This window comes from Abramis brama (genome assembly GCF_963993115.1).
Source record: "Abramis brama genome assembly, chromosome: 14".
NCBI classification, from domain to species: Eukaryota; Metazoa; Chordata; class Actinopteri; order Cypriniformes; family Leuciscidae; genus Abramis; species Abramis brama.
Genome location: NC_139976.1, coordinates 922,717 through 935,677, shown reverse-complemented (window position 1 = coordinate 935,677; position 12,961 = coordinate 922,717). Strand labels below are relative to the sequence as shown.

General features: G+C 38.5%; 2 protein-coding genes across 2 annotated transcripts in view; both read left to right on the top strand.

Moving 5' to 3' along the window:
* Positions 1–882: 882 nt before the first annotated feature.
* On the top strand, positions 883–7,872 carry LOC311096270 (transmembrane protein 150A; the record flags this gene model as incomplete). Its single annotated transcript, XM_084135336.1, has 7 exons — positions 883–947; positions 2,014–2,061; positions 2,805–2,891; positions 2,998–3,065; positions 4,835–4,962; positions 5,882–6,059; positions 7,697–7,872. 7 exons carry the CDS (start codon positions 883–885, stop codon positions 7,870–7,872), a joined length of 750 nt encoding a protein of 249 aa, XP_083991462.1.
* A 1,202-nt stretch (positions 7,873–9,074) lies between these two features.
* Positions 9,075–12,961, top strand: part of dydc2 (DPY30 domain containing 2) — a 4,610-nt gene continuing 723 nt past the window's right edge. Inside the window, exons 1-5 of the mRNA XM_084135039.1 lie at positions 9,075–9,417; positions 10,506–10,613; positions 12,134–12,184; positions 12,307–12,417; positions 12,495–12,584. Coding sequence (XP_083991165.1) covers positions 9,271–9,417; positions 10,506–10,613; positions 12,134–12,184; positions 12,307–12,417; positions 12,495–12,584 — 507 coding nt within the window. The 5' untranslated portion in view covers positions 9,075–9,270. The remainder of the gene's footprint in view (positions 9,418–10,505; positions 10,614–12,133; positions 12,185–12,306; positions 12,418–12,494; positions 12,585–12,961) is intronic.

Genomic DNA, 12,961 nt, shown 5'->3' with positions numbered 1-12,961 from the left:
GTTTGAAATGTTTTTAATTGAAATATTCACAGCTTAAATATTCAACCATGTTGAATTTCAGCCCATAAAAATGCAAGCCCTAAAAATACAATGCATTAAAATGCAAGCATGGTTAATGCAATGCCTATTTTTTTTCAAGTAGTGCAATTCAACAGGCTTTTTATTTCAAAAACATTTGACATTATTTTACTTCCATAGTAAATCATCTGTTCTCTATGTGAATATATAGTAAAGTGTAATTTATTCCTGTGATCAAAGCTGAATGTTCAGCATCATTACTCCAGTCTTCAGTGTCACATGATCCTTCAGAAATCACTCTAATATGATGATTTGATGATCAAGAAACATTTATGATCATTTTTCTTTATTCCTGTAGCTCAAACAGTGGAGCATTAGCGCTTGCAATGCCAAGGTCATGGGTTCGATTCCCAGGGAAATCAAGAGCTGATAAGAATGTAAATGTGTAGCTTGAAATGCAATGTAAGTCGATTTGGATAAAAGCGTCTGCCAAATGCATGAATGTAGATGTAAATATAGATGTAATGTAATGTCTGCCCCCTGCTGGACACGCGCTGAAGAACACCTGAAGAAAACACGAACACAGAAGTAGATTTATCCAGAGTTTCTCTCAGATGTGATCCAGAGGTTGTTTGATGAGTTGAACATGAGAAGATGAATGAGTTGAGATGATGAGGAAGAGGAGGAGCATCTCATGTGTTTCTCTCCTCAGTCACACACACACACACACACACACACAGCAGATAACAGGCCGCTGAGGGGACTTCTCTTCAGACCTTCTGGGATGTTTTGAGCTGAATGAAGATGAGTGGAGTTTGAGTTGATGAAATGATTGAGAGAAACTCTTGCAGAAGAGTGAGAAAGATGTCTCTGTGGTTCCTGCTTCCCATCAGTCTGCCGGTGTTCACACTGCCCGGAATCTGGATCATGTGAGTCTGTGTTAATATCCACAATAACATCGAGTTTATATTAATCTGGGAATCTCAATAACAACTCCTGAAGATTTGAGCATTTTAATCTAAGATTACCTGTCTTGTGGACGACAGTGTTCATCATTCTCAGTGAATTATGTTGGTTAGAATTTATTCAAGTTTAATTGTAAGTCTGTTGTTTTGAAACAAGTTTGAAAAATAGTTTATTGAATATTGCAGTGTTATTTTAGTGTCATTGACATACTATTATAGCTTTTTGTTGATATTTTGAATTAGTTTCTGTTTTGATGTTAATATATGTTAATTATACGTAATTTTAGTTTTTGGTTTTAAACTAAATGAAAATTAGAAATGTTGCCTTTTAATTTATTTTTATTTGATTAATTTATAAATGTTTATATGGTTTTAGTTTTAGTGAGCGATAATAACCCCTATACTGATACTCTTTAAAAAAGAGCATATGTTAATTATATATTATTAAATATATTATGACATATTTTGAAGGACTGGTGTCTTGGAGTTTGTGAATGTAATGATATGAGTGTGTTTATAAACTAATTAATGTGTACAACTTTGCAATTGTGTTTTAATTTAAATTAGTGAACTTTTATTAATTAACAAGAATGAGTGGAGTTAAATGTGTTTCAGAAATCTGTGAATCTGTGACTGTGACCTCTCTCTCTCTCTCTCTCTCTCTCTCTCTCTCTCTCTCTCTCTCTCTCTCACACACACACACACACATTCTCTCCCTCTCTCTCTCTCTCTCTCTCTCTCCCTCTCTCTCACACTCACTCTCTCTCTCTCTCTCTCTCTCTCTCTCTCTCTCTCTCTCTCTCTCTCTCTGTCCCTCTCTCTCTCTCTCTCTCTCTCTCTCTCTCTCTCACACACACACACATTCTCTCCCTCTCTCTCTCTCTCTCTCCCTCTCTCTCTCTCTCACACACACACACACACATTCTCTCCCTCTCTCTCTCTCTCTCTCCCTCTTTCTCTCTCACACACACATTCTCTCTCTCCCTCTCCCCCCCTCCCCTCTCTCTCTCTCTCTCTCTCTCATCCACAGATATACGATGGCACTCTACAATCAGCACGTGTGTCCTGTGAATAACTGGTGAATATTGAATCTTCTCTCTGTCACAAACACAGAATGGAGTGATTGATTTATTCAGTCAATAGAAACTCCTCATCCATAAACGAGCAGATTAAATGAATCCTGTAGCGTTTGATTAGATCACATTGATTATTAGGTTAAAGAGGCTGAAGCAATGAGGGCTGTGACGGATAAATCTGCTGTTGTAGCGACAGTGATGTCACACGTGTGTGTGTGTGTGTGTGTGTGTGTGTGTGTGTGTGTGTGTCTCACCTGGTTGATCTTGATTGATCTTGAGATTGATTGAACCTGTTTAGAGTGAAATGTTGAACTACACAGTTTACTATCTCAAGAGTTTAGATATCTCACATCCATTAGTGAGTAGGAATGTTCAAATCTTTGCGTTATTCGTTTTTATCAATTATTTTACAAAATATTGTGTGTGTGTGTGTGGGTAGTTTAACGGTTAGTGTGTGTGTGTGGGTAGGTTTAGGGGTCGGGTTAGTGTGTGTGTGTGTGTGTGATGGGTAGTTTAACGGTTAGTGTGTATGTGTGTGTGTGTGTGTGTGTGTGTGTGATGGGTAGTTTAACGGTTAGTGTGTATGTGTGTGTGTGTGTGTGTGTGTGTGTGTGTGATGGGTAGGGTTAGTGTAAGGGGATATAATATAAAGTTTGTACAGAAAAAAAATCATTACGTCTATGGAATTTCCCCATTTAGATAGCTAAGTAAACGTGTGTGTGTGTGTGTGTGTGTGTGTGTGTAGGGTGTATAATTCAAGCTGTGAGACGTCTTTGGTTCTTCAGAGCGGAGCTGATCTGTGTTGCACGCTGGATAATATCCCACTCATCAGGTACAACAACATCACGTTTAATTAGAAGATGAGCAAAAGGTAAACATTGGCAGACATGTTATAAAATCCTCATTCTGTGTGTGTGTGTGTGTGTGTGTGTGTGTAGTAAATGTGGCGGTGTTCCTCCTGAGAGCTGCTGGTTCAGTCTGCTGTGCAGCGCTGCTTCATTCTTGGGTGAGAGATTCATTGATTCTGTTCTGAACTGTATAAACTCTTCTCTTCCTCTGACTGACGTCATGATTGACAGCAGCGAGACTGAGATCGTTCATCCTCACAGAGAACATTTACTGACATAAAACCAGTGGAACATTATAAAGGGAAAATATGGGTAATTGTGAAACTAAGTGATTATAAGATATTAAATCAATGAGCGATTAAATCATTTGAGTTTGTGCTTTTTTGAGTACTCTTGAAACTAAACACTTAATACTAAAAACTCTTTAAATTTCGTATGGAAATCATATATTTTTACTCTTTAAATGTAATTTAGCTTCAAAGTACTAAGTATGTTTCAGGAATCACTAACTGATTGGTCTGTTGTGTTGCAGTGACTGTGATTGGTCCATTGTGTTGCAGTGACTGTGATTGGTCCGTTGTGTTGCAGTGACTGTGATTGGTCCGTTGTGTGTTGCAGTGACTGTGATTAGTCCGTTGTGTTGCAGTGACTGTGATTGGTCTGTTGTGTGTTACAGTGACTGTGATTGGTCTGTTGTTGTGTTGCAGTGACTGTGATTGGTCTGTTGTGTGTTGCAGTGACTGTGATTGGTCTGTTGTTGTGTTGCAGTGACTGTGATTGGTCTGTTGTGTGTTGCAGTGACTGTGATTGGTCCGTTGTGTGTTGCAGTGACTGTGATTGGTCCGTTGTGTTGCAGTGACTGTGATTGGTCTGTTGTGTGTTGCAGTGACTGTGATTGGTCCGTTGTGTGTTGCAGTGACTGTGATTGGTCCGTTGTGTTACAGTGACTGTGATTGGTCTGTTGTGTGTTGCAGTGACTGTGATTGGTCTGTTGTTGTGTTGCAGTGACTGTGATTGGTCTGTTGTGTGTTACAGTGACTGTGATTGGTCTGTTGTGTGTTGCAGTGACTGTGATTGGTCCGTTGTGTGTTGCAGTGACTGTGATTGGTCCGTTGTGTTGCAGTGACTGTGAGACTGTGATTGGTCTGTTGTGTGTTACAGTGACTGTGATTGGTCTGTTGTGTGTTACAGTGACTGTGATTGGTCCGTTGTGTTGCAGTGACTGTGACTGGTCTGTTGTGTGTTGCAGTGACTGTGATTGGTCTGTTGTTGTGTTGCAGTGACTGTGATTGGTCTGTTGTGTGTTGCAGTGACTGTGATTGGTCTGTTGTGTGTTGCAGTGACTGTGATTGGTCCGTGTGTTACAGTGACTGTGATTGGTCCGTTGTGTTGCAGTGACTGTGATTGGTCCGTTGTGTTGCAGTGACTGTGATTGGTCCGTTGTGTTGCAGTGACTGTGATTGGTCTGTTGTGTGTTGCAGTGACTGTGATTGGTCTGTTGTTGTGTTGCAGTGACTGTGATTGGTCTGTTGTGTGTTACAGTGACTGTGATTGGTCTGTTGTGTGTTGCAGTGACTGTGATTGGTCTGTTGTTGTGTTGCAGTGACTGTGATTGGTCTGTTGTTGTGTTGCAGTGACTGTGATTGGTCTGTTGTTGTGTTGCAGTGACTGTGATTGGTCTGTTGTGTTGCAGTGACTGTGATTGGTCTGTTGTTGTGTTGCAGTGACTGTGATTGGTCTGTTGTGTTGCAGTGACTGTGATTGGTCTGTTGTGTGTTACAGTGACTGTGATTGGTCTGTTGTGTTGCAGTGACTGTGATTGGTCTGTTGTTGTGTTGCAGTGACTGTGATTGGTCTGTTGTGTTGCAGTGACTGTGATTGGTCTGTTGTGTGTTACAGTGACTGTGATTGGTCCGTTGTGTTACAGTGACTGTGATTGGTCTGTTGCGTTACGCTCAACTGATCCATAAGGAGAGCAACAACGTGTTGAACATCGAGGGTCTGTTTGCCGGATGGCTCTGTGCCGCAGGACTCATGATTGTTGGAAACTTTCAAGTAAGAAAACAATAACAAAATGACTCTATTTCTTCAATATGATTCATTAAAGAGCATCACAATTCACGTATCAATTCATGTCTGAATTTCCCCATAAGCACCATGCTGGTTATTTGTTATTTTGCTCCACTACATTGATACATTTGCAAGAGTCTAACATTTTGAAGCATATTTTAATGGATTGTGAAGGTTTCAACTTTCTTTTAGATTGAATATTACAAGTAACTCTGTAATTCCAGAAGTTCAAGCTAATTTTTTACAGAATAAAGGAGTGGCAATGTATTAAATAATTAAATAAAATACTTATAATTGTTTAAAATCGAAATAGTAAAATTCTGTTATTCCAGAAGTTCAATTATAAATCATTTAAATTATTTATTATTATTTTGGGTTGGCAAAATTGATATTGATAATAAAGATTTTAATGAGTTTACATAACAATTTTCACAGAAATTGCTAGTAAATTTCACAAATAAACAGCAAGTTACACATTGACTTAAACGTGAAACTTTTAAGTGGAAAGACTGAAATAGTACTTTTTTTAACTTTTAAAAATCATTTTTTTATATTTTACATATCCGGTTTTAAATAAAAATTACAGTTATTGAGGGAACAAATTAAAATAACAAATAGGATGTTATTTTCCATCTTGATTTTTTTTATAGCTAATTTACAAATAGTTTATCCCTACAGGGTAGAAAAAAATTGTCTTTACACAAAGGCTCAACAAACAGCACAACAATTATAAATGAAACAAAAATGTTGCAAAAGAGCCACACAACTCTTATAAAAACCTATAGAATTCATCTTAAGACCCATTTAAAATGCAAATGGAGGTTGTCATAAAAAAGCATGTTTTTCTATTGTAACTCGTTTGCAGAGTCCGTGCTGTGACTGACGCTGGCTCTGTTTTCTGCAGGTGGATCATGCTAAAGTTCTTCACTATGTGGGCGCGGGTCTGGCCTTCCCCGCGAGTCTGCTGTTCGTGTGTGTGCAAACGCTGCTGTCGTACCGCGCGGCCGAGACGCGGAGAGACTTCCAGACGGCTCATCTGAGGCTCACACTCACCTCACTGGCCTTCACCACCCTCATACTCAATATCCTTCACTGCCAGGGAGAACACAGCGCTCTTAAAACTATTAAAAAATTATCATGATTTTAACGGTATTTTACTGTAAAAATGCTACGGTGAAAAAATTGGTTAACAACGGTAAATTGGTTAACAGAAAGTTTACGTACCATATACGTATAACCATACGTTTAATGTAATGTAAAATACCATTAAATTTACAGTTTTTGGGAGTGAAAAAGAACAAGTCATTGTATAATTTACAGTGAAAAACCGTCCCACAATTCCCTGTGTGACACTTCATATTTGATGTATTTTTGTTGAAATAACTATGTTTCTTTTTAGTTTTTTTCTAATCAGTTATGTACATTAGGGTTTTATGTTACATTTAATGTTGTTAAATTAATGTTTATTGCTTTTTTAAAATTTCATTTGTGTTACCATGATGGTCTTTAGTGTTTGTGTGAATGACACTGTGCAGCTTCTATATATTAGTAACTCTCTTGAGGAAAATCTGCTTGTTATGAGCTTTGATTCATCATGTGACTCTCGTCAGTGTATAACAATGGTATAAAACAGATATAGTATTTCATTTGGTGGGTAAATTAACATTATGTCAGATAGTGAAATACGTTTTACTGTAAATTTAAATTAAGTCTGTAAAACCTAAATTGTTGCTACCGTATTTTTTACAGTAAAGTTCTGCAACGATAGCTGCCGTTTTTTTACTGTAAATTAAAGTTAAGTCTGTAAAACCTAAATTGTTGCTACCGTATTTTTTACAGTAAAGTTCTGGCAACGACAGCTTCCGTTTTTTTACTGTAAATTTAAGTCTGTAAAACCTAAATTGTTGCTACCATATTTTTTACAGTAAAGTTCTGGCAATGACAGCTTCCGTTTTTTTTACTGTAAATTTAAGTCTGTAAAACCTAAATTGTTGCTACCGTATTTTTTACAGTAAAGTTCAGGCAACGACAGCTTCCGTTTTTTTTTTACTGTAAATTTAAGTTAAGTCTGTAAAACCTAAAATGTTGCTACCGTATTTTTTACAGTAAAGTTCAGGCAACGACAGCTTCCGTTTTTTTTACTGTAAATTTAAGTCTGTAAAACCTAAATTGTTGCTACCGTATTTTTTACAGTAAAGTTCTGCAACGATAGCTGCCGTTTTTTTACTGTAAATTAAAGTTAAGTCTGTAAAACCTAAATTGTTGCTACCGTATTTTTTACAGTAAAGTTCTGGCAACGACAGCTTCCGTTTTTTTACTGTAAATTTAAGTCTGTAAAACCTAAATTGTTGCTACCATATTTTTTACAGTAAAGTTCTGGCAATGACAGCTTCCGTTTTTTTTACTGTAAATTTAAGTCTGTAAAACCTAAATTGTTGCTACCGTATTTTTTACAGTAAAGTTCTGGCAACGGCAGCTTCCGTTTTTTTTACTGTAAATTTAAGTTAAGTCTGTAAAACCTAAAATGTTGCTACCGTATTTTTTACAGTAAAGTTCTGGCAACCACAGCTGCTGTTTTTTTTACTGTAAATCTATGTTAAGTCTGTAAAACCTAAATTGTTGCTACAGCTGCTGTTTTTTTACTGTAAATTTAACCGATTTTTTTTACAGTGTATGACCAGATGTTTATCCAGCTGTTCCTTAACGTTGTGTCCTGCAGGCGGCGTGTTTTTCATCCAGGAGAGTTTTGTTCTTCAGCATGCGGCCGCTATATCGGAGTGGACATTTGCCATCATCGTTCTGCTGTTTTACAGCTCGTTCTCGCACGAGTTCAGCTCCATCTCTTCAGAAACACTCGTGGCTCTGATGACGAGACGGAAGCTAGAGAAAGTCTGACGTGTGAACATCAGCATTTGAGCAGTGATTATATAGAGAGAGAAGATGAGTATTAATGTGCAACCTGGTGGAATAATCTTTATATTACACTCTTATTAATAAAGACTCTGTACTTGCAAGTTCAAGTGCCTAATAGCAAAGTGTCTTAATGTTCAGTTAACAATAAATCGCTAAAAAAAAGATGTTTGATCTTCAATTGGACTTGTATTCAGTTTCAAATGTTCTGCGTAAATACTGTTCATTAAGTTTATTGGGTACAAACATACACAAACAATTTGCGAAATATTGTTTAAAAAAGTATGGAAGTCTGTTATTATTTATCTCACAATTCTGAGTTTTTTCCTTGCAATTTCAGATTTATATCCCAATTTTTTTCATGAACTGTGCTTCCATAATAAAGCGATTGTAGTTAGTGGAATGTTAACATGATTACATGATTGCAAGACGGAATTAGACGCATTAATGAATATCTATATCTGCAATAAACCTCAACAGATGATTTTGCTAAACTAACACAATACAACAAGATGAAGGCGTCAGCTAATATGACATTAAATTTACCGTAGTAAAAGTAAAAACATTAAAAAGCACCAAAGTAAAACATATAAAACACAAATCAACACATTCTCACCGTTGAGAGGTTATCCCATTTCTTCGGGAATTTAAAATTTTAAAGCTTTTATTGTTGTTTATATGTCTATGTGGTGTTTTTAATACGCTTTAAGACAAACCATGTGTAAATTCATAAGTCGACTCCATTGCTGAGTATTTTCTCCTTAAAACTGCAGTGAACCAAAGACAGTCTCAAAAACACGCTTTGAAATCGCTGGTGTTTCTGACATCACAAACTACCTTGTAACCAATCAGATCAACGTGTGATCGTCAACCAGTGGATCTCTGAGCTGAGTGAGTGAGCGGAGGCGGGGCTCATTTGCATATTCATAGAACCGCGTATACTAAACTATTTTAAAGCATGATGCATTTTTTGTTCCAGGGAAAAACGTTTAAATATGTCATTTTGGTGCTCAAAGATGAGTTTTGAGGGATAAAAGTATTGACTACAGCTACAGGGGGACTTTAAATTTAGGCCGTTTCACTTCACAATTAGAATCTGCTCATTGTTGTTCTTACTGTGAGTGACGACACGCTGACCGTTCCAAGATGGCGGGCGCGCCGACGTGTCTTGAGCTGTTGAATGTAGATCCTATTATACACTTATCTATGGTTTCACTTCTGAGCCGTTACCATGGAGATTGTAAATACAACTCGCGTAATACAAACACCATCATCTCTTCGCTTTAATATTATCGCTAAGACGTCACTTCACGGCGGGTTGGATTAATAAGCACAGGTGTTAGCCGTGTGTGAGGTTGATTGTGAGGTTGTGTGTATGAGATCATGGACTCTCAGTATGTGAGCAGGACTCTGGGCCGCTGTCTCTCCGAGGGTCTCGCCGAAATAATCGAGCTCCGGCCGCTGGATCCCATCGAGTATCTGGCGCTCTGGATCCGCAAATTCAAACACAACCAGGAGCTCGAGCTGCAGGTCACACACACACACACACACACACACACACACACACACTGTCTCTATCTGAGATGATACGTTAGTCTTCTGACATAACTATCAACTAACTACTAATATGCTTAATGTATGTTTTCGTAATGTCGTTTACTGGTGGGGTTTATGGATGTTGTTATTACAGTTTTTCTCAATTGCTAAAACACTAAAACCCATTGGCTGAATAAAGTTCTCAGTTGCCTGAACTCATTTAGCTAATTGTGCAGTCTGTTGTCAATAACTTAAACCATTTCACATGGTAAAACACAATTTGCAGATCTCACTTAGACTTGATGAACAAATATGGCCCTGAACACTGGGCTTTACAGCACTGACTGCTCGATAGATGTTGACTGGTTGCAGGTTCAAATCAACAAAGAACAAGAATTACAGTATCACAGAGACAAAGGAGAAGTGTGTGAGATGCAGTACAGTACTGTAAAAATAGGGGTACGAGGAGGAAGAAGAACAAAAAAAAACTGCAAAGAGCAAAGCAGAGGAGTAATTTCTGATCAATTTTGAGCTACTATGATAGAACATGTTTTCGTTCATCAAAAGACAATGACGGAAAAATATGAAATTTGTTTTGAGATAAAAAATGTAGGCTACTTCTCCCTGAGAACTGTATGCTTTTTTTTTACTTTTCTTTTTATTTCCCTTTATGAAGTGCAGTCATACAGTATGTCACAAATTAACTGTTTGATACAGTAAGGTGTCATGGGTAAGTCTTCGAGAACTATATGTTTTGAACAATGTGTTTTCTGTTTTTTGGTGTATTGTTTACTGACTGCTTGATAGTGTATATATCATTCTGATCACTGTGTTTATGATTTGAGAGCAGTGTTTGATTTTGAACAGGTAAAACTGTTTTGAGGCGACAGTTTCATTTCACAGAGGAGTCAGAGGTTCTGTGAATAGTGCTTGAAGATGAGGTTTTGTGTTTAACGTTTTCAGAAAAAGGAGCAAGGTTTCAGAAATTGTGTTTTAGCAATTGAGAAAAACTAGTTGGAGTTTTTGAATGTAAATATCTCCACTCATTCATAATGATCATAACCCATCCTGTGTGTTCTCAGAGAGCCGCTCATCAGAGAGAGCTGGAGGAGGAGAAGCGGCGAGTCCATGAGGAGAACCTCCATCAGAGAGAGCTGGAGGAGGAGGAGAACCGGATCAGAGCCGCACAGGTGAGAGAGAGAGAGAGAGAGAGAGAGAGAGAGGAGGGGGGGGGGGGGGGAGAGGGGGGAGTGAGAGAGAGAGGGGGAGAGGGGAGAGGGTGGGGAGAGAGAGAGAGAGAGAGGGAGAGAGGGAGAGGGAGGGAGTGAGAGAGAGGGAGAGAGAGAGAGGAGGGGGGGAGAGGAGGGGGGGGGAGGGGGGAGGGGAGGGGGGAGGGGGGGGGGGGGGGGGGGGGGAGAAATTGGCAGTGATCACAAATTGGCAATTGAAACAGGAAGACACAAAAAATCATGGCAACCAAAAGAAAGCAGAACGTGTGATCACTGTTTGACAGGTGAGGTTGAGACAGAGATGCACTTTCTCCTACAATGTGAAGCGTTCAAAGACACAAGGAACCTTTACTTTAACAAATTTAACCATATAATCCCAAACTTCAAAGACCTGAATGAAATTTCTAAATTAAACTTTCTCCTGGGAGAAGGAGACAGAACTTATCTTGCTGCCCAATATGTACAAACATGCCACAACCTGAGGGGCAGTGAGTGACCGACACACACATATATCCAAACATTGTGTTAAGTTTCATAACTTATACTATAGTAAAGTTATTACTATATAAAAACATTACTATGTGTTTTTTTTTATTTTTTATTTTTTATTATTTTTTATTATTGTTCATATAACTGTTTTATAGAGAGAGAAAGAGTGTGTGTGTGTGTGTGTGTGTGTGAGCAGGGCCGTTTCTAGCCTTTTTGGCACCCTAGGCGAGATTCCTATTGAGCCCCCATTGTAATTTGGCATTAACAGTTTTACTATATTCCTATGACGTAAAATCCATATAGCCAATAAAATGTACAGTATAAATATCAAAAGTATATTTTACATTACACTATAGTATAGGAAAATTACAATACTTTTGTCCTAATTTCTTCACTTGCAAGAAATAAACCCTTGAGGTTTTATTTTGGAGAAAAACACCAGATCACCATGCTGATCGCATGAGCAAAGTGCGCACTTTTCTTTAAATCACGCAGCACAAACAGAATGCCTATATAGGCTACTTAATTAAAGTCTTGTGCTGTTTTATAAAGGCACAAAGCCATATCACGATTTCGATTTTAGTTCGTTGACAAAATATAAAGCTAGAGACCTTTATGTTAGTCATGTGTTGGGAAAAGGGAAAAGAGCGAGTTCGGCAAAAGGCGGATTCGAACTCTACTCGGGTCGAACGCGTCAAAAGATACTTTCAAGCACCTCACGCCCAGATGCCACTGTAGATATTTAGTGGTTGGCGTCTTTTTGCCAAAAAGACAGGCACTTAGTGCAAATATATGCTACATTATCGTAAATGTAAAAAAAGGGCGAGAAAAAAATCTCTTGGTGTGGTGGGGGCTCTCACTGGCGCCCCCCAGCTGTTTGCGCCCTAGGCGACCGCCTAGTTTGCCTATGCCTAGAAACGGCCCTGCGTGTGAGAGAGAGTGTGAGAGAGAAAGAAACATTATCATATGAATGTTCTGTTGTGTTTTGACAGCATGTTCCTGAATCAGCAGACGAGAGCAAACCAGATCTGTGTGAAGATGAGGTGTGTGTTAACACACATACACACACACATTTGCTTTTCCGTGCTACATTCACGCTGGTATCAGCAAACGTTCATATAGTTTAATCTCTCCAGAACGCATCTTTAAGTGTGTTTTCCTGCAGAGAGAGAGTGCAGCCGATCCGCCAGAGAGAGCGAGCGAGCCGAAGGACCAAACCTCCGAGATCCTGAACACTGAGGAGGATCTTCATCCAGAGGATCTCAGGGACTCTCAGGTGAGCGACACACACACACACACACACACTCACAGTTTACACTCACTCCAGATCTCTGAGAAGCTGCTCATCTTCAGAGCGCAGGGAATGAAGCCGACGCTCCTGAGGAGAACCAGCCGGGATCAGAGGAAGCAGAGGGAGATTCGGATGAGAGACGGATGGAGAAAGTGAGTATTTCGCATCGTCCCGCTTCATTTATTCAGATATTCAAACACACGAGCAGCAAAACTCATCGTACACACACTCTCGAGTCGACGACATGTAGAAGAGCAATACTACAATCCTGCTATTCCTGCAGATAACAACATTCAAAAAATGTGTTTATATATATATGCAAATATTTCTTAAATATATACATGCATATGTGTTTTTATATATATATATACAAAATAATTATAAACAGTACACACACACATATATTACATAATACAAAAAAAACATATTACGTAAACACAAACTTTTATTTTGGATGCGATTAATCGTTGATATATATATATATATATTAATTGTCCTAAAAAAGTGATGGTAGAAACTGAGCTTTTAG